Source organism: Taudactylus pleione, unplaced genomic scaffold (assembly GCF_031769625.1).
Source record: "Taudactylus pleione unplaced genomic scaffold, aTauple2 ptg000008l, whole genome shotgun sequence".
Lineage (NCBI taxonomy): Eukaryota > Metazoa > Chordata > Amphibia > Anura > Myobatrachidae > Taudactylus > Taudactylus pleione.
Window position 1 is genome coordinate 4,360,674 of NW_028284411.1, and position 21,827 is coordinate 4,382,500.

The 21,827-nt window shown below is 49.6% G+C and overlaps 1 protein-coding gene across 3 annotated transcripts in view; it reads left to right on the plus strand.

The window, feature by feature from the left end:
* SHOC2 (SHOC2 leucine rich repeat scaffold protein) overlaps positions 1 to 21,827 on the plus strand; it is a 94,643-nt gene that overhangs the window by 45,822 nt on the left and 26,994 nt on the right. For all 3 annotated transcript variants that reach the window (XM_088464852.1, XM_088464859.1, XM_088464866.1), the window contains 2 exons: positions 2,170 to 3,078; positions 20,269 to 20,406. In XM_088464852.1, coding sequence (XP_088320978.1) covers positions 2,373 to 3,078; positions 20,269 to 20,406 — 844 coding nt within the window. In that variant the 5' untranslated portion in view covers positions 2,170 to 2,372. The remainder of the gene's footprint in view (positions 1 to 2,169; positions 3,079 to 20,268; positions 20,407 to 21,827) is intronic.

The following is a 21,827-nucleotide window of genomic DNA, read 5'->3' on the forward strand; positions in this document are numbered from 1 at the left end:
GAGCTTATTATAAATTGTTTGGATTATCAGTACTCCTAATGCTTAGTGTGTGCACCTGCATTTTCTATATTCTGCGTGTGTGTGTATGTATGTATATATACATACATACATACATATATACCCCTAACCCCCTCCCTTGGGGGTGCTTAAGTTCCCCCGTGGGGTGCCTAAACCTAACCCTCACAAACTCCCCCCGATAAACATAACCCCCCCGCGGCTAACTGCTAAGGATGCCCAGACTTGCCTCATTCGGTCCGGTGTCTGTCAGCATTCAGGCGTCGGGATTAAGATAGGCGTTCTGTATTTCGATGTCTATCTTAAGTCCCATGTCGGGCTTCCACAGCTGGGATATAGACTGGAGGCATTTAGTCCGCCGGTCTATTGACTACATCCTGTATGTATGTATGTGTGTGTGTGTGTATGTATATATATATCTATCTCATACATACATATATATATATATATATATATATATATATATATATATATATACACAATCACACATACTCATGTTATATACAGTATATTGTGTGCGTTTATTATATATAATTTATTTTCTGTATAGATTTACATGTGGACAGGCTGCAGAAAATGTGGATGAATATGTAAAACGCGTGATTTATGAGGTGTAACGGACTCTTACAGAAATATGGTAGTGTACTGTGGACATCTTTTGAAGGACTTTAAGAATTTACCAAAACTTTGTTATCTCAAAGCTTCTATATCTCTTTTTTTTTTCTTTCTTTTGCATAACTACAAATTGATGTATTTGGGCTTGAAAGTAAAGTACACAGGGTCATTTAATGCTTTTATGGCCAAACAAACTCCTACTGTGTTACTTCATGTTTCTCCTGCCCTGGTATGTGATGTACTATTGTCCCTGCACGTGGCTGGTGCTTACTCCGAGTGACCCATCTTCTATTGGTCGGTCTGACGTTCCCTCAGACATGGCAGCACAGGACAGCGCTCTGAATACTGTGTGAACTGTTGGGGATTTTCAAGCTGGAACGGAAATTGTTGCGCGTCTGTATTAGTCCTTGCTTGGAAGCAAAGATCACGCAGGCACTTAAACTATGTTTACTATAAAAGCATTTATATTTTTTGTTTGTAGATTTGTATGTTTTGTTGAATAGTTGGGATGTCTGGTAGAAAGAGCCTTGAAACTTTCCAGACGCTCAACATTAGCAGACATTGTCCATGCGGGTCCCAAACATAGTATGCTGTAGCCGGTAATGTGTGACGCTTAGGCGTACGCACACATTGTGTTCCGCAAGATCTATTCCATCACCTCCCTCTGTTACAGTGTCAGTATCTATGCCTGTCAATAATAGTGATCTCCATGCAAATAGGATTTTGCCCCCACGCAGTTCGCAAGCTCCATCAGCGCACAACCTTCCGGATTCTCCAAGCTCTCTGAACTATTTATTCAAAGCAGCACTTAATTCATTGGACGCGACCCTTGTTTAGGAAGTTGCCGCTGGGAGGGCAGTTAAATGAAAAGTGTCATCTGATTGGATGGCAGGAGAGAGGTTCCCCCTCAGGGTGGATGAGTTTGGTCAGAGGCCCGGGTGGGCAGGGTAAGATGTTACTTAGCAAGTCAGTTGCCCAAGTTCTGAATCTCTGCAGCAATCTCCCAGTATAGGCACGATGAATCGTTTTATAGTTGAGCATTATTATATTAACAAATTATATTGCTGCTGATTAAACAAGACCTAAGAGGTGCTTTGCTCAAGCATTAGAGATGTGTTATCACCGCCCATGCACGCAGCGGACCGTTGCAGGGCGTTCTTTATTTCGCCCAGTCCCTTTAGATATCCAAATACAAATTAGAGGCCGCACTTAACAAAGATCAATTTAAAAGGTTTTATTGTACGTGGCCTATGCCATAAAAATCTTAATGAACATATATATTTTCTTAACATGGAGTTTGATTTTCCATCATTTGTTTTATAGAACATTCCACGCGCAGTAAAACCTTTATTAACTTCAGATCTGTGCCTTTTATTTCTGTCGCTATTTCTCGGGACGTTTCATTGTAACTGTAAGATCCCATCCCCTGCGACAGACAAAAGACTTCGGCGACCAACATTTATAGAAGTGAAGCGTGTTCTTTATTTGTGACCCTTTTGCATTTGTCTTACAATGTTTTTTTCTTTGTTTTTTATTCAGATGGTCTAACCTGCGAGCCTTCTCTTCAATGTTTCCGTCGTCCTTGGTTTGTTGACCACGGATCTTCTCTGGGATACAATATGTAGCGGAGGGATATTTTTTTTTCAACCGCGTCTACTAATTTTGTTTTCGAGACAAAGGATTGTTCATGCGCTGTGTGCCCACCTGGAGTTCATGAGGTTCTTGGCTTGCAATTCATCACCATGAGTGGCAGCATAGGAAAAGACAAGGACCCCAAGGATAAAGAGCCCAAAGGGCCGGCCACGGTGAAGGACCGTGAAAAGGAGCCCAAGGCCTCGGGGGGTCCCGTGAAAGAGAGCAAAGACAAGGACCTGAAGACCAAAGTGAAAGATGCCAAAGAAGGAAAGAAAGACGCGAGTGCAGGGCAGCCCGGTGTGGCTTTTTCCGTGGACAACACGATAAAACGTCCGAACCCAGCGCCCGGGATGCGTAAAAAGGCCAGCAACGCCGAGGTGATTAAGGAACTGAACAAATGTCGGGAAGAGAATTCCACGCGCCTGGATTTGGCCAAAAAGTCCATTCACCAGCTTCCCGTCTCCATCAAAGAGCTGACGCAACTAACGGAACTTTATTTATACGGTAACAAGCTGCCGTCGCTGCCAGCGGAGGTGGGCAGCCTGGTGAACTTGGTGACGCTGGCTCTTAGCGAGAACTCTTTAACCAGCTTGCCGGACTCTCTGGACAGCTTGAAGAAGCTGCGCATGCTGGACTTGCGGCATAATAAGCTACGAGAGATACCCGCCGTGGTGTACAGGCTGAGCTCCCTCACCACGCTCTTTCTCCGCTTTAATCGTCTCACTACTGTGGAGAAGGACATCAAAACCTTGACGAAGCTTACGATGCTGAGCATCCGGGAGAACAAGATCAAGCAGCTGCCGGCAGAGATCGGTAAGGCGATGTTCATCCTGCTGATGTATGACGCCCGTCACCGTCACACTGGAAGCCCATCAGTACTCAGAGGCTCGGTGACATTTGGCCGTATATATGTATAAACACAGGTCCCCTAGTGAGCGGAAAGACGGCGTTCTCATACGTACCGGTGCAGTCTCTGGGCCTGGTTCTGAGTCGTACCGAATGTGAACGCAATTTTGGACACCCGCTGCAAACGGATGATGTGACGATACACATCTACGCGCTCGCTCTGCGCCACTCTTCCGTACGCCAGGGCAGCCATTACACTTATTGCCGCTTACACCTACCCCATGCTTTGTGCCGGAGGTCTGGAGGAATTTGGCGTCCACAATGCAAACACACAACCGTAGTGAGTCACTCTGGCTACACACCCACGAGACGGTATTCGTGCACGCATTCACATTCGCTGCTTCCCAGTTACCAGTGAGAAACAGCTGAGATGCGTCGGCTCTGAATGGCGCGTATGTTTGCTAAGATGTGCATGCAGCCCACGACACTGGCACAGTATAAAAATGTAGCTTGGTGCAGCCGCGTTCTAAGTTGTTGCGACTCAGATTCAGACCCCGCTGTATATACTTTAGGTGACCGGTGAAATTAATTCTGAGGGGTTAGGGAGGGGGAATTTTATTGTCTATTTTGTGCGCTTAACGGAGCAAGTGTATTGTTGGGCATGAGTGCCATGTGTGCCGAGAGTTCTGCTTGCACCCTTCTGAGGTGGCGAGCAGAAATCCGTTTAAAGTCTGTTTTGGGCGCTCTAACCAGGACTTTAGATGGTTTTAGCTGCTTTATGTGGCTAAACCTGGTACATTTGAGCGCGACAAGCGCAATGAGTAATGGACGTCACTGTCAGGCGCCCGTTACTTATAGGCGCACAAAAAGAAAATTGCATTCCCCCCTAATGGGCTCCATACTTCTGCGATGGATTGCCGCAACCCGGCATCGCAAAAATCCATCATGTCGGATTTCGACGATTTGGCGATCGCGATCAAAAGTTTATCGCAATCGTCAAATCGGGGACACTTAACATGTCAAATGTCTGTGATCCAGCCACTGATCGCAGAACATCAATGATGGGCGATCGGAAATATCCGATGGCGATCGGAAATTTCCGGTCGCATCCCGGCGAGCCGTCGCAGATGTATGGGCACCTTTAGGCATGATGCATTGCAATATAAGGTAAAAGAATCCCTTGGTCATCCCTCACCAAAATCTGCATTCTTTGTCTCCTAGCGTAGTATGATTCAGAGACGGACGCTAATGCAATCGCAACTGCGTTCACTCACGGATTGCAGTTGCTAAAATATGCTATTGCCTTCCAAAGCCACAGCCCAGCATAGGGCCGTCCGCTGCTGCCTTCTCATAGCCGTCCGATGGGGTACGACAGCGTAAACATCAGTAACATCGACTCACGTCGGGTAGTCATGCAGCATGTAAGTCTAGTCTGACCAGCTGCAAACACTGCAGCTCTCCTGACACGCAAGAGATCGCAATGACTAATTTGCGCACGCCCATGTAATGGTGTTCACATGGTCAGACACGCCTACGTTCTTCTAACCCCCCCCCCCCCCCCGTTATCACCTCCAAATGCTGACTGCATGTCCACTCACATTGCAAATGGTTTCTCTATACGAATGGAATTGCACAACATCTGCAGCGCGTTTTCAAACAACCGCTCATTCTGCGTAAATATCGGCATTGCGTCCGTCTCTGATTCAGGCCCTATGTCCGTTAAAGTGGTTATAAGTTATAACATAAATTGGCTGTTCCGTTGTTTAGAAGTCTGTCACTATGCCGTCTGTACAGGCATATGTTACCTATGAAACCGCAAGCCCTTTCTTTTGGGCTGCTGTACCTATAAGGAATCTGAGTAGTTGTTCTCCCATAGGCTGATATTTGGATACAGTTTTCATATTGCACGCGTGTAATTTAGGTGATTGCACTTCCATTGATATTTATAGGCCAGTGTTGTGGGTTCGGGTTGTATTACAAACGGCTGCGCTGTAGAACAGTCAATATCTTGTAGTTTATTATGTGCTCTGATCAATAACCACAAGACATTCATCCCAAGAACGGTTCTCATCGTTCTCCTATCCCTGCACAGGACAGCTGTACCTATACAAGTACTGTGACTCCTATGTTTGTATTGCTACAAGCAACTAATAATTGGCAAGTTAATCGAACTGTATGTATATATTTTCCCTCTTTAAACTTTTTAATTGTGTTTTGTTGCGCTAAGGCTCTCAAGCCTTTAATGCAACTTGGTCCAGGATTCACTGCAGAATGTATACTTCATTGGTTGTCATACATGGGACAATCTCCAGCTTGGTACACACATGATTTATACTTCAGGGTCCATAGGGGTCCACAGGGTTGACCTTGCGGTATAGCTGGATCTGGATCCACGGGCACCACGCAGTTAAAGCTTTGCTGCTCCCAGGATGCACTTGGGTACGTCGTCCTCTATACCCCGACCACAGGCACCTCAGTTTTAGTTGGTGCCCGGCCGGAGTCAGGTCACCCTGTCGCAGTGGGGCTGCAGGAGCAGCCCCATAGCTTTATTTTAAAAGAGAATTTTTTTATTTTTTTCTACTTTTTTTACACTTTTAGAGCGGCAGCATCAGACTGTCCTTTAGGACGTCCACGCTGCCGCTCCTTCTCCCCGCTGGCGCCGCGACGCCAGTACAGCTCTGGGGATCGCGACGGGACCCCAGAGCCTGTACTAGCCGGGCTCTGGGGACTCCCTTGACTGCTGCCGGACGCGACGGGGATCAGGTAAGCCGCGGGTTGCCGCGTGCGGCGGCCCGCGGATACTTTATATGCAGTCAGAAGCCTCCGGTCTCTGGGGACAGACCGGCGGCGCTAGCGGCGGCGGCGGGCTCCCCCTCTATAGAGGAATACCCCGCGTGTCCGCTAGACCACCAGGGTAACAGGCTGGTAGCGGGACCGGCAACCCGGGGGTTAATTGCTAGCCAGGGGAGGCAGCCTTCCCTGTCTAGCGGCTCCTCCCCTCAGCTCAGCGCGCCTTTCAACTAGCAGTCTGGCGTCGCTGAGCTGCTCTTATCTCTCGGCCACTCCACTGAGGTCTCCGGCAGCCATCTTTACTGGCAGGCATCGCAGACTTCCAGGCGGTATCAAGTGGACCGGTCCCCCTGTGTACCTCTCCCCTGCTAAAGGACAGTGTACACAGCGCTATAGCCCTCCCAGACACTGAATCTGGGCGGTTGATTGTAGTGGAAGGTGCAGTGAGTACTAACTTTTCTGCATTGTATGTGACTATTGCTAGTGCTGCCTGTCTGTGACTTATTCTCCTTACTGTCAGCTTATAACTATCCCTTTCCTTCTCCTACGGCCCGCAGGTGTGTGGGGGAAGGGCGTTTTTCTGATACCCTCACTTATATAAATCACGTATTTGTGGGGTCAGTCACATACCGTTGTGTGTTACACAGTACCATATCTGGGCTGTTGTGTCGCATACTGGTGAGTGCGCGGGTGTTAAAACCGTAATTCCTCTGGTGATACGTATTTCTTGTGTATTTACGGTATCATGTCTGATGAGGAGACTGAGCGCTCTGTGGCTCCTGTGTTGTTTTCCTGCAGACGCTGTGCTGCTGGAGTTGATGGGGAGGACTTATCTCAGGATGGTCTGTGCGGGCGGTGCCAGCTGGTACCGGGCCCCTCCAACCCCCCTGTGTCACAGGGCCCTCCTTGGGCGATTTTTTCACAGGTGCTGGCGTCTATTGCGGACCGGTTATCGGTCCCATCAGCGGTCCCTTCTAGGGCGTTGCCTCAGCCCACCATCCCCCATTTCCCGGGTGTTCCGCAAATATTGCGGTCTCCCCCCGGGGCCCAGACTGTGGGTCCTTACTCGGGACTGCCTGTGTATGTGCAGTCTCCCCCAGTGACGCGTCAGTCTGTAGTGCCTTTGCAGAGATTTGCTCCGACGGCTCCTCCGCCTTGGGTGGATGTTCTCTCCAGCTCCGTACAGAGTCTGGCGGCTTCATCCTCGGCGTTTCAGTTGATGTTGCAAAGTGATGTGCCACCAAGGGCGTCTAAACGTCCGGTTGTGAGTTCACTAGCTGCGCAGTTGTCGGACTCGGAAGTGTCCTCAGATGATGGAGAAATCCATGAGGACTCTGATGCCATGGGGCAGGAGGTGGAAGCTAAGTCCTCCATTAATGTTCCAGCCTTAGTTAGGGCGGTGCGGGCTATTCTACATGTTGAGGATGATGCGCCGGCTCCTAGGTCGAAGTTTCCTAATTTTAAAATGGCCACGGTGACTTCAACTGTGTTCCCCCTGTCTGATCAATTAACGGATCATATGGTGGCGGCCTGGCAATTACCCAGTAAGAGGTTCCATCCACAGAAGAGGTTGGCGGCGAACTATCCTTTTCCTGAAGCTCATTGCAGGAAATGGGAGACTCCGCCGGCGGTGGATTCCCACGTTACCCGCTTGATCAAAAGCGCGATGCTGCCATTGCCGTCTATCTCCTCTTTGAAAAATCCCACGGACAGGATGGTGGAGACTTGTTTAAAGTCCATTTATTCTCTTTTCGGGGCGGTGGCTTGCCCGTCCATGGCTATCTCCTGGGTGGCTAAAGCCATTGAGGCTTGGGCCAATGCTTTGGAGGGTACCTTTCCTGATGAGGCTCCGGATATCCAGAGAGAGTTAGTGGGACATATGCGGGATGCAGCTTCCTATATCGGGGAAGCGTCTTTGGATGCCAGCCTGCTCACTTCTAGGGTGTCGGCTGCAGCGGTGTCTGCTCGGCGCTCCCTGTGGCTGAGGTCCTGGAGGGCTGATGCAGATTCAAAAAAGGGTCTGGAGGCCTTGCCTTTTAATGGTGATTTACTATTTGGTCCGGATTTGGACAAAATAGTGGATACTTTGGCTAAGTCCAAGTCGGCTTTCCTCCCTTCGGCCTCTGCGCCGGCTAAAGTGAGGAGCTCTGCCTTTCGGGTTCAGGGTAAGGCCAAGGGCCAGTCCTTCCCTAGACATTCGGCGACCAAGGCCGCACCCAAGCCCAAGAAGCAGGCATGGAGTGCTCGGCACCCTTCTTCCAAGCAGGAGGATAAGCCTGCTGCCTGATGGGACGGGCCTCTCTCTGGGGGACCCCAGAGTGGGAGGCCGACTTCTCCAATTCGCCCAGTGTTGGCACAATACCACCACGGATGCCTGGGTTCGAGAAGTAGTCTCTCAGGGGTACGCCCTGTCTTTTCGGTTCAGGCCGCCCCACCAGTTTTTCTGCACGAGTCCTTCTCTGGACAAGACCAAAGCTGGCCAGATTCAGGTAGCTATAGAATCCTTGCTACAAGCAGGGGTCATTATTCCCGTTCCGCAGTCTCAGCGCGGGACGGGGTACAATTCTACTCTGTTTCTGGTGCAGAAACCCAATGGTTCTTATCGCCCTATCCTGAATTTGAAGTCTCTGAACAGATACCTCAGAGTTCCGAAGTTCAGGATGAAAATGTTACGTTCCATCATTCTGGCGATGGAACCCGGGGATTATATGGTCTCCCTCGATATACAGGACGCCTATCTCCATGTGCCCATGGCACCGGCACATCAGCGGTATCTGAGGTTTGCTATCCTGAACCATCACTACCAATTTCGGGCGTTGCCTTTTGGCCTTTCCACGGCTCCAAGGGTGTTCACCAAGGTGATGGTAGTTATGGCTGCCCACCTTCGGGGTCAGGGTATACGTCTGTTGCCGTACCTGGACGATCTTCTGCTGCTGGCGAGCTCCCCGGAGGTGCTTCTTCGACATCTCCACCTGACCATTGCTTGTCTTCAAGCACACGGGTGGTTGATAAATTGGAAGAAGTCCTCCCTGATTCCATCACAGCGGATGGTTCATTTGGGAGCCCTGCTGGATTCTCGTCAGCAACGGATTTTCCTGACTCCGGAGAAGGTCTCCCTGCAGCTGCGGATACACAGTTGCCTGAGCAGTTGCCGCCTGTCGGTCCATTCGGCTATGAGAGTTCTGGGGTCCATGGTGTCGACATTCGACATGGTGGAATTTGCCCAGTTCCATTCCCGGCCCCTGCAGGGGCTGATTCTATCGGAATGGAACGGGTTACCTCACCGGATCCGCTGTCAGATGCTGGTGTTGTCCCCGGAGGTTCGGCAGTCTTTGGCTTGGTGGCTTCAGACAGCGCATCTGGTCGAGGGGCGCCCCTTTTGGATCCCGGACTGGGTCCTGCTCACGACGGATGCCAGTCTCCGGGGTTGGGGGGCAGTGACCGGCTCATTATCGCTTCAGGGTCGTTGGCCGTGGAAGAAGCACTTCTCCCCATCAACATCCTGGAACTGCGGGCAGTATACAGGGCCCTGCAGTCGTCCGGCCCCGCTCTTCACGGAAGGGCGGTTCAGGTGCAGTCCGACAATGCCACCATGGTGGCGTTAATCAACCACCAAGGGGGAACTCGCAGTCGGGCAGCTATGTCGGAGGTGTCTCGCATTCTTGCTTGGGCGGAGTGTCACATTCCAGCGATCTCGGCAGTCTTCATTCCCGGAGTCCTCAATTGGGAGGCGGACTTCCTCAGCCGTCACGACGTGCATCCCTGGGAATGGTCGCTTCACCCAGAGGTGTTTCAGCTACTCGTGGACAGGTGGGGGCTGCCGGAGCTGGACTTGATGGCCTCCCGTCACAATCACAAGTTGCCCGTTTACGGGTCAAGGACAAGAGACGCAGACGCCTGTCTGGTAGACGCACTGTCGGTGTAATGGACGTTTCTCCTGGCATATCTGTTTCCTCCGATATCCCTGCTTCCTCGGGTTCTGCGGAAATTCAAGCAGGACGGCGGCACGCTCGTGCTGGTAGCTCCGGCGTGGCCCAGACATCCTTGGTACTCCGATCTGCGGTGCCTCTCCATCGACGCTCCGTACCTTCTCCCTCAGCGCCGGGACCTGTTGTCTCAAGGGCCCTGCCTTTACCCGGATCTTGGTCGGCTGTCTTTGACGGCGTGGCTTTTGAGACAGCCGTCTTGAGGTCTAGGGGTTTCTCCAGTTCGGTCATTGGTACCATGCTTAGTCCACGCAAGCCTGCTTCCGCGCGGATTTACCACAGGGTGTGGCGCACTTATTTTCAGTGGTGTGAATCCAGAAACTATGATCCGCAGGTGTTCCGGGTTTCCAGAATCTTGGAGTTTCTTCAATCTGGTTTGGACCTCGGCTTACGCCTGGCCTCTCTGAAGGTTCATGTGTCTGCTTTGTCCGTGTGGTTTCAGCGACGGATTGCTACACTGCCAGATGTTCACACCTTTTTCCAAGGTGTTCTCAGGATCCAGCCTCCCTTCGTGCCTCCGGTGGCTCCTTGGGACTTGGCGGTGGTACTGCGGGTCTTGCAGGGTCCTCCTTTTGAGCCGCTTGAGTCGGTGGAGCTCAAGTGGCTGACGTTTAAGACCATTTTTCTCCTGGCAATTGCTTCTGCCAGGAGGGTGTCAGAATTGGGGGCGCTTTCCTGTCGCCCTCCTTTTCTGATTTTTTACCAGGACAGGGCGGTGCTCCGCACGCGTCCTGAGTTTTTGCCCAAAGTGGTCTCAAAGTTCCACATTAATCAGGAACTTGTTGTGCCAGCTTTTCAGTCACCTGATCTTTCAGCTGGTGAGGCTTCCTTAGATGTAGTCCGGGCACTTAGAATCTATGTGGACCGGACTGCTTCGGTTAGGAAGTCGGATTCTTTGTTTGTCCTCTTCGGTTTTCACAAGAGGGGTTGGCCTGCCAACAAGCAAACGTTAGCCCGTTGGCTTCGTTCCGTTATTTGTGAGGCTTATGCACAGGAGGGTTTACCTGTGCCAGCCTCTGTTAAGGCTCATTCCACTCGTTCTGTGGGTCCCTCTTGGGCTGCTAGACGTGGCGCCTCCGCTGTTCAGCTGTGTAAGGCGGCCACTTGGTCTTCAATTCAAACGTTTTTGAGGTTCTATGCGTTTGACACCTTCGCCTCTCAGGATGCATCCTTTGGGCGCCGGGTACTCCTTTCAGCACAGGAGCGTCCCCGCCCTTAGTTGAACTGCTTTGGGATATCCCCAAGGTCAACCCTGTGGACCCCCTATGGACCCTGAAGTAGAAAACAAGAGATATGGTAAGAACTTACCTTTGTTATCTCTGTTTCTACGAAGTCCATAGGGTCCACAGGGCGCCCACCCTGACGCACCTGGCTTCAAATGGGCTGTGTGGATGGTCACCGGTTTTCCGTCTCCCATTTCTGTGAGTATGGTTTCTTGTGTGTTCCAGTCTTCCTTCTCTCTGTTTAGTCTCCTCCTTCGGCCTTAGCTGCTTACCAACTGAGGTGCCTGTGTTCGGGGGCGGGGTATAGATGAGGACGGACCCAAGTGCATCCTGGGAGCAGCAAAGCTTTAACTGCGTGGTGCCCGTGGATCCAGATCCAGCTATACCCCAAGGTCAACCCTGTGGACCCTATGGACTTCGTAGAAACAGAGATAACAAAGGTAAGTTCTTACCATATCTCTTGTTTTTACTATACACAGATACATGTTGTGACCAGACGTATTTACACGCCCCCGGCTTCCCTATTACTTACAACCCTTTAGGGTTACTTCACCATTAATGAGGTATAGGGTCTCTCTGTTTACTGACTCCACCTACTGCGCTGTAAGAGATTCTGCCGCCACCAGGCTCCTCCTTCGGCACCTGGAACTGCTGAATTCTGGGCGTGTAGGTGGTCACACTGCTTCTGCACCTCGTGGATGTGACCGATAATTCCTCTCGACCACTTACAGTGGGTGAAGGCTGCTTTGTTAGCGAGCAGGGGGTGAGCTCGGAGACCTCGACTCAAACTCAGGACAACCAGAGAACAGGTAAACAGTTATCTGGTTGTCACAGAATACAAATCAGATGCAAGTGCTTTGGAAGCATGTAGATGTTTATGAGCTCCAAGAAAATGCCGTAAAAAGAACCGCATTCTCAGTTGGAGGTGTTGGGGATACCCAACGTACAGGTTCTTTAGAAGTTCAGATGTTCAAGATGTTACATGGATCTTGCAGCGTCTTACATTTACACAACACAGCAGAGGGGTAATCCAGCCCCTGTGTTTCTACTCCAGTGGTGTCAAACTCGGGCCCTTCAGCTACACTGGAACTACACATCCCAGCATGCACTGCCAGTGTTTTGCTATTAGGGCATGCTAAAACTGGCAGGGCATGCTGGGATATGTAGTCCCACAACAGTTGGAGGGCCCGAGTTTGACACCACTGTTCTACACCAATCCAGCTTGTGGCCTGTAGCTTGCACGTGCCTCAGACTGGAAGCATACATAGTGCCGTATTCAATTAGAAGCGAAAAGCCGAGATCTGCGAAAAAGTATCGCCGATAGCGACTTTTTGACTGACAGAAAATTATCGCCGTTTTCAATTCCATCCGATTATCGCTTATGCGGAAAGTCAGTGTTTTTGGGATTGCAGGTGCTGTTATGATGGAGGAATTTCACTTTCATTAAAACTTCACTTTAGAGACATTAAAAGATGCTTGCACCCATTTTCAGGTGCCCCAAATTTGCCAGGACTACTTATTTTCTCAAGCCCCCCCCCCCCGCTTTATGCCGTTCTTCACCCCTTGTGCAAAGACGCTAACTAGAGGCAATTGTACCAACTTAAGTACCTCAAACAGTTTCATTAGGACTAATCTGGCACATCTACGTTGATCCCCAATGTTTGTGCATCTTTTTTGGGGGGGTTCAGGTTGATTTCCCCGATTATGACACTACTTTCTGCCTGTTCTAACTTCGCGTGTAGCCGTTTTCGCTTCTTTTGGAATTGAATAAGGCGAATAGCGGGGACGCACCCAATCTTCCGCGGCCAAAAGACTTATTGTAGGCAAAAAGTCCGGCGAAACTTTATCCCGGGTGCAAAACTAAATTGAATACGGCCCATAGTCTATTTACATTGTAGTAGTGGACCAGTGACGTGCGGTGAGGTGAATGGCTGGGGAGGCACACATGGAGATGGGTCTGAGTGCTGGGAGCCTGTCTCACCCCCTACTCACTGTAACCCTCCCCTCACTATGCTTCAGTATCCATGGATACTTCTACTTGCATCACTGTGTCTTCTCTTGCTGCTGCTGACTGAGCTCCGATCTGTAAACACTGCAGTGCGCTTCCTGCTCACATGACCCATCCAAGATGTCCATCAGTGCTCAAGGCACGCCCCCCATACTCAGAGGCATGCCTCTATTGGCTCTCTCTGTGCAGCTTACTGCCCTTGGTGTGGCCCCGCCCCCAGCTCTGCAAGCAGTGTCTGACTATAGAGAAGCGAGGCTGAGCTGTTGCTGCCTCATCTTTTGTCTCTCTTGACAGGGGAGGCTCTGCCACAGTATTGCCACAGTTGCAGGACTTGGTCCGGTGTTTTGGCTCAACCCTTCTAAAACGCCTTTCAATATGAAACTCACAGATTAGTTCTGCAGAGACATCACTTTAAGTTTTAACGGCCGATAGAGTCCTGTTCTGAGGCTCCTGATATAGACTATTGTTAATCTATTCACTGCCTCAGCGATTTACACTCCTAGGTCTGCGGAGACCACTCACGGCCGTTGCTAATATGTAGTTGGATGCTGCATGTTGGGCCAATGGCATAGTATAAGCAAGGTCAGGCTATTGAAGGCTTACATTGGTCAGATGAGGCTGGGTTACTAGCCTTCCCGTTTAATCTGTTTGGGCTACAATTGGGTCTAATTAATGTAGCTAATGTAGTTAATGTAACCATATATCTGTGCGCTAGTGACTGTGACCACTGCACCACGAGAAGGGTATTTAGAAATCGGTCACAAGGAAGATTATAGGCGATAGGTAATACATTTGCTTATTTCTTGAAAAGAAGGAAACACTTTAAGTGTAGTAGGAGGAGGAAGTAACCGCACGATTCCCTGCTGCAGTTACGCCATTCCTCCGTGGATATGTATGACGTCAATTTGCAGATTGGCGTAACCCTTTCAGCCATTTGGTGTTATTTTCCAACTCTGCCCCTACCAGTCCTGATATTCCTGGCATTGCAGATTAAAAGTGCGTAATAGTAGATTAGAGCTGTATTGGCTCACACTCCAGCTGTTACATCTGTGCTTCCCAGGCTCTCTGCTAGTATAACCCCTGCAATACAAGTGTGTTTACTGACCCTCCTTATTGCTCAGTGAGTTACATCCAGTGAGCAGCGTAATGAAGACCACCTCCTCGCCATTAGCTCACTGACTGTGGGGAGGTGAGAGGCACAAAGCCGTAGGGCACACAGCACATCAGATACCCTTTCCTAGAGGAATCATTCTATCAGGGCCCTTGCAGTGCATTTCTGTGTGTTCCAGGAAATAAGCTGCAGCTTTAATTTCTCTGATCTGGGGTACGAACTGTTCTGCAAGCTGTAGGGGCGTTGTAGGAGGGTGCATACAGTATATACGGTACCCTACAACTGGTAACGTAAAAACAATATATACGTCAGATCATGGCTGACTAGAGGCCAGGAATTCAGCTGCAGAGGGTTAATCTGTTTGCTCTCTTGTAATCTTCCTGAGGAGTGACCTCCCAATGAAGTCTCTAGTGCATTCCTTTCCCTTAACGTAAAATAGTTTCCCAGTGGCAGGATATCGGCATCTCTTCATCCCGCTTCCCAGGGGCCTCCTCTCCTGGCCTGGAAGTCAGCAGACTGAAAGAGCAGAATGCGGATCTTGGGGTCAAAATGAGAGTCCACACAGAGCTGGACGTTCCACAGCGACCTTCCGAAAATCTTCCACGCAATGGGTTAATCATTATACACAAGGGGTATGGGGGCCTACTGGACGGGTACACCTATACACAGTACACACATTAGAGGACACTACACCCCAAACACAGACATAGGACCATATTCAATTGCCGATGAAAAGCCGTTATCGGGGATACTTTTTCGCCGATGACGTCATTTTTGCTGCTTTCCACTTATCCCCGTAATCAATTGTTCTAACTTTTCGCCGGTGCGAAAAAGTCAATGCATCGGGACCTGCGAAAATGAATAGGTGACGATAAAAAGTGCAGAATTGGGGTTTTGGGGTGCAACGGTGCAGGAACCCCTCAGCACTCCTTGGATAGTCCCCCAAAGCTTAACTGTGTCAAAACAATTCTCTGAAAAAAAACACTGGATACCCCAAAAAAGTACTTTAGTTTTGGGGGGCAAAAAAAAAATAATTGGGGAACAAACTTGAAAACTAGCGAACTAGACACAGTCCCCAAGTACGCCCCAGGTGTGTGAATTGCAGGTGGTTACGTCAGGTGCATTTTTCATGATTTTTAGCCACTTAAAAATATGCTTGCACCCATTTTCAGGTACCCCAAATTTGATGGGACGACTAATTTTTTTTAAAAAAAAACCTTGCTAAATGCTATTAGTCACCCCATATGCAAAAACGCTAAACTGCACCTATTGAGACCGTTTAACACCCCAAATATGTTCAGCAGGGCTACTCGGGGGTAACCATAGTGAACCCCCATGTCAAAGCATCTCATGGGGGGTGTCAGGCTGATTTCCCCAAAAATGACAGCACTTTTCGACTGTCTGATTCGCTGCCCCCCTTTTTCGCCGATTTGGAATTGAATACGGGGATACACGGACACGAGCGCGATACTTTGTCCCTCTGGAAAGTGGCGATGACGGTGAAAAGTCCAGCAGCTGACTCTTCGCTCCTAATTGAATATGGCCCGCAATGTCATTTTATTGTGTCCCCTTTTTTTTTTTTACTGAGTCTTCATTCGCGTCAAAAGCCAGATTCCAGACGACTTGGCCACTAGAGCGTCTGTCCCGCATAATTTAAGCAGTGGGTTTTGCGACGGCTGCGGCTTTTCTGTTGTGCAGCGTTTTTGTACGTGCGAAAGACCAATTCCGCCCCGCAAAAAATCAGACCCAATACATTAAAACCATTTTCAAAGTTTTTTTTTTTACCAAAAATTGCGCAGCCGTTTTTCGCCAAAGTGTGCGCAACTTACGAAATAATTTTTGGGATAATTTATTATTAGGGGGGTGTCCAAAGGGTGCTGAAAGAAATCCCCACAATTTTAGTCAAAAATAGGGATTTCGCTTTTTTGCGCCTGGTCTGGAGAAAACTTATCTCCAGTTTTTGGCAAAAATATCGCCGCTAATTGAATACGGCCCTAAGATGCGCATAACATCAAGGAAAGTATGCTGCTCGTCTCGGAGTGTCTCAGTCCTGCCCGGCTTCTCTTGCCTTATGGCATGAAGACACTCTGTGTATGAAAACGCACCTGTACCTAATTGTAACGCATATGCTGTACAAGTGTCCGTACACACAGGATAGCAGCCGGTATTGTCCCCGGGATGCAGCCTTTTCATTCACACAGCTGAGGTACTGAAAATCAGTGGAAAGTATTACTGTGCGCCAGTGGCGGGCTGGGCCGGGGGGCAGGGTGCCATATGCCCCCCGGGCCGCAGCGTCATGCGGGCCGCGAGCAGTCTGTGTCACTGTGACACAGACTGTACCTCGTGTGTAGCGCTGACTGGACGGAGTCCGGTCAGCGCTACACAGCACAAACACACAGCCGCCGGAGTCGGCAGCTGTGTGTTTGCTGTAATCAGCAGCCACAGAGTCTGTCAGACTCTCATCAGCTGCTGCTGCTCCCTCTGCGGGAGCCATCTTCCGGCTCCCGCAGTGGGTAATGGGAGAGACGTCGTCATGACGACGTCTCTCCCATAATGCAAAGCGGCGGAGGAGCCTGTAGCAGCGTCGGGACCAGGAGCGGGGTTTCAGGTAAGTGTTTTTTTTTTTTTTTAATGAAGTCTCTCTCTACTAGGGGGGTATTACTATGGGGGCACTACCAGGGGGGTGGATTACTACTGGGGGCACTACAAGGGGGGGACTACTACTGCTACTGGGGGCACTACAAGTGGGGGGGGCTACTATTGGGGGCACTACAAGGGGGTACTACTACTACTGGGGGCACTACAAGGGGAGGGGACTACCACTGGGGGCACTGCATCGGGGGGAGGGGACTACCACTGGGGGCACTGCATCGAGGGACCACTGCTGGGGGCTCTATATAAAGGGCAATACTGGGGGTACTGCATAGGGGGTAGACTACAACTGGGGCCACTATTTAAGGGGCATTGCATAAGGGTTACCACTATTGGGGGCACTGCATGGGTGGTGGACTGCTACTGGGGGCACTGCATAGGGGGTACCACTACTGGGGGCACTATATAAGGGGCTTACTACTGGGGGCACTGCATAGGGGGGATCACTACTGGGGGCACTACTGGAGGCCTGCATAAGGGTGTTGTCTCCTGTGGCACACGGGGGCACTGCATATGGGCACTACGACAGGGGGCTGCCCTAATCTTTATTTTTACCTTACATTAATCCCATATGGACCCGCCTCCTCCCTGAAACACTTGAGGGGGGGCGGCGCCGTAGTACGCACTTTCTTCGGGCACCCTGGCTACATGCTACTCCTCTGCCAAGGCCGCCTGCATGCATTTGCCCCCAGGCTAAAAGTTGCCAGCCAGCCCCTGCTGTACGCTATAAAGCCAGACGCTGAGAGTTGCGCACAGACGCTGGTCCTGTGCTAAGTGACAGACTGGTATTGGAATACGGCCAGTTGGCAGCTATATAATGCACAGGAAGGGCAATCTGTGGTACTACATGTCCCAGCAGAGGCTGACCACCTACAAAGACTTGGGGCCTCAGAGTTCACCTCTAGATTGTGCTTGGATATAACACCCCAAGTGTGTGCAATAGGATAAATTCATGTAGTCTGATGAGCGGGAGTTGGGAAAACCTGCCACCTGTCGGGTTTGGCCTGGTGAGACGGAATCCCGCAGATGGCAGAGAGGTTTCTGGCTTCTTCAGTAGCTGTCTGAGAGCCGTACACAGAGGCACAATACATGGGACGTGTTTCCTGCCGTTACATGGGTGGGAACTTCTCATGCTGACCTCAGTCTGCACAGCTGGGGAACCAAAGCCTCTACTTCCCATCTGATGTCCCATGCAGAATCCCACACTCTCCGCTGAACCTCCCCTCTTATCTTCCCATTATTACCATTTACATTTGACCTTTTCTGGGTTTGAAAATTCCCCAGACCGAAGTCCAGTTTTGTGATACCCTCCTGCCTGCGGGATGTTACGCCCGGTCTCCTACAACGCGCGCTGCCCCCTTGTCATGTGGTCAATACTTTAATCATTTCTGTCTTGTACTGTATCAGGAGTAGGAAGCATATGCTACTTCAGCTGCTGTAGAACTGCACATCCCAACATGCCAAAGTTCTAGCATGCCCTGACAGTGAAACTATTGGAGGGCATGCTGAGAGGTGTAGTTCCACAGCAGCTGGAGTGCCATGGGTTGCTCAGCCCTGTCCTAAGTAGGTTCAGATATAGATATATAGATAGATAGATATATATATATATATATCTATCTATCTCTATTATAAAATGTATTTGTTATAGAGAGAGATATATTGGTGGTTTCTTTCCAAATAGCCAACAAATCCCTGATTGAAGGAAAGAGATGTAATAAGCTGTTTCATTTAATACATTGAATTCTTATGTTTATTTGAGAGGTGTTTTTTGTTGTAATTCTGATCCGAACTAAGGGCCTGATTCAGACCCTTAGGAGTTTGACTGGGGCGGTACACCTGTTAAACCGTAATGCAGGTGTCCTAAGGCGAGCTCACGGAGGACAGAAACCTTCCGTGGAGCAGAAGGGCAAACCGCCGCTCCAGGTCTCAGACCAAAGGGGGCGTGCTGTCGATGTTGAGTGACAGCACGCCCCCTTTGGTGGGCGGGATGGGGGTGTGGCTGCCCAGATGGAGGCGTTCCCATGGGAACGCCTACCGTCTGGGGCCGGCCCCACTGACATCACAAGTGATGTCAGTGGGAGTGCTTTCGGCTCTGTTAGAGCAGAAAGCACTCTGGGGCTTGCGGCAATGAGACCCTACCACAAGGGTCTCGTCGCAAGCCCGATGGTCTTGACCATCGTGACCATCTTCCTGGCCGCTCGCTATAGCTATGGGTGGTCACCCACAGCTATGCGAGCAGCCAGGAGGCCGCTCTAAAAAAAACAGAAGGCCGGCCCTGATTCAGAGCGAGCGCTCTGTCAGAGCGTCCGGCTCTGAATCAGGCCCTAAGTGTGAAATATCGGAAGCAATTACCTAACCCATATATATATTATATATATATATATATATATATATATATATATGTCGCCACTCTCACTAGCTACAAGAAAAACACCCACCCGTAAGCTAATTTATTGATCATATTTATCAGGTCAATGTGGCACGGCGTCCTAATTAGAGAAAGGGTCCGCTATTAATATGGCGTGCCTTTATTCAGTACTAGTAGCAATTAGCCATTGAAAGTCCTATTATGCGGTCCTGCGTTGGAGAACAAAGCTGTACATTGCAGTGTCACTTTATTTTTAATTTATATTTTCTTGTGAAAAAGCCAAATACAATCACGTTTTTTTTTTGTATTAGACGTCTCAGCATTTTTACGAAGGCCTTGCGTTCACCTCAGCTTGTAATCATTTGTCTCGTCTGCACATAGATATCGTGACCCACCGTCCGGTCTCTGGAGACGTCCCCATGAATTGTGGCGATATTTCTCTTATGGTTAGATTGTAAGCTCTGCTGACCTCCTCTTCACTGTTTTACTGTATTGCTGACCATATATTGTCAGCGTCACTGCAGAATTCCTTATACACAGTCCTGCAGCCGATGGCTAAATGCAGATTGTTCCAGGTCCTGCATTGTAGCCAAGTGGTGGTGGTGGGGGGATGTAACGGACGGGGTCACATCTATTGGGGTATTATCAGTCGTCATGTTGCTATATTTAAAATGGGCTTGTAGAATGTATCACCCTCCAAAATGTACGTTATTCAGCAATTTTACCCGATTAATCACCAGTGACTGTGCTCAGGATATATATCTGTATGTATGGTATATAACATACTGTTCTGCTCCTAACCCAGATTGCAGTGATAAGTCACCAGCGCATAACTGTGGTAGTGAGTGACTGAACAACGTGCATTAAACCGAAACGACAATAACTCCAATTGTCTCATGCCGACCTTTGTGCCTCCTGAAACCAAAATAGTCCAACCATAATACCACAGCTATGTGCCAGCCTTGGGTGCGCCCAGCCATGCTCGTCTATTCAGTCTCTCTCTCTCTCTCTCTCTCTAGGGGAGTTGTGTAACCTAATCACGCTGGACGTCGCTCACAATCAACTGGAGCACTTGCCGAAAGAGATTGGGAACTGCACACAGATCACCAACCTGGACCTACAACACAACGAGCTCCTGGACCTGCCTGATACAATAGGTGAATAACACATGGGCGGCCCTATTGGTATAATGTTGGAGCGTGTGTAAACTCCTGCCGATCCCATCCCCACTAGTCACGTCCCTTACCAGGGCTACGCTTCCACCTTCCAGCACCCTACACTACTTTAAATATTATAAAGCCCTCAGAGCTCTCTGTTTAATAGTTACTGTATCGAGGCTGTATAAAACCCACAATCACAATGCAAATCTATATGGATAAAATTGTATCCTCCTAAAAAGTGTAGGCAACCTGTGGAACTCCCACCTGCTGTGGAACTACACATCCCAGCATGCCGTGCCACAGTTTTAACATTCCATTACAGTGTAACTGTACCAGGGCATGCTGGGAGGGCAGCTGTATTGTCGCAGGTTACTTACCCCTGTTTTACACAATAATGTTGTAACAGATCTTAAAAAAAATCTTAGACACCACATACAGTATTATATAAAATGTCAGCATGGAAGATACAATGAGGCAGATGTATGAAGCTCTGGGAAGTGATAAAGTGCAGAGTGATAAACGACCAACCAATCACCTCCCAACTGTCACGTTACAGACTGTGGGCCTGATTCATACCCGCTTGCGAGCTGGTCGATGTTTGCCACTGCGCACGCGGGAGCGAGACCCGGCTAGCGACGGGCGCTCCGTCGATACGGGTCTGGCACCAAAGCAGGGCAGCTGTCGATTTTGATTGACAGCTTGCCCCGTTTTGGAGGTGGGCGGGGAGGGTGGCTGGCCGGCCGAACGGAGGCGTTACCGAAGGAATGCCTGCCGTTGGGATACGGCTCCACTGTGATGTCAGTGGGTGAGCTTCCGGCTCTAATAGAGCTGAAAGCTCACTGGGGCTTGCGGGAACGAGACCCTACCGCAAGGATCTCGTCGCAAGCCCTGATGGTCACGATGGTTGAGACCATCGCGACCATCACCTGGCCGCTCGCAATAGCTGTGGGTGGTCACCCACAGCTAAGCGAGCGGCCAGGAGGCCGCACAAAAAAAAAAAAAAAAAAACGCCCTGATTCAGAGCGAGCGCTCTTTCAGAGCGTCCGTCTCTGAATCAGGCCCTGTGTTTGCAAAATGACAGTTGGGAGCTGATTGGTTGGTCGTTTATCACTCTGCACTTAATCACTTCCCAGAGCCTCACACATCTGCCCCAATATCTGTGTGTGGTTACATTAACTTATTACCGAGTGTGTGTGTCCCATATTCCATTACAATTCCTATGTGGCTCAGTATTCCCAAATAGCTCAGCGATATACTCATATAATATAATATACCATATAATATAATATCATATAATATAACAGCTGATCTTTATTATCGTTTTATATTGCGCTCATCATATTACACGGAGCTGTACTTTATAAACCGTAACAATCTAGTGCACATTTCATATTACCTCTGATTAACACACAGATTAT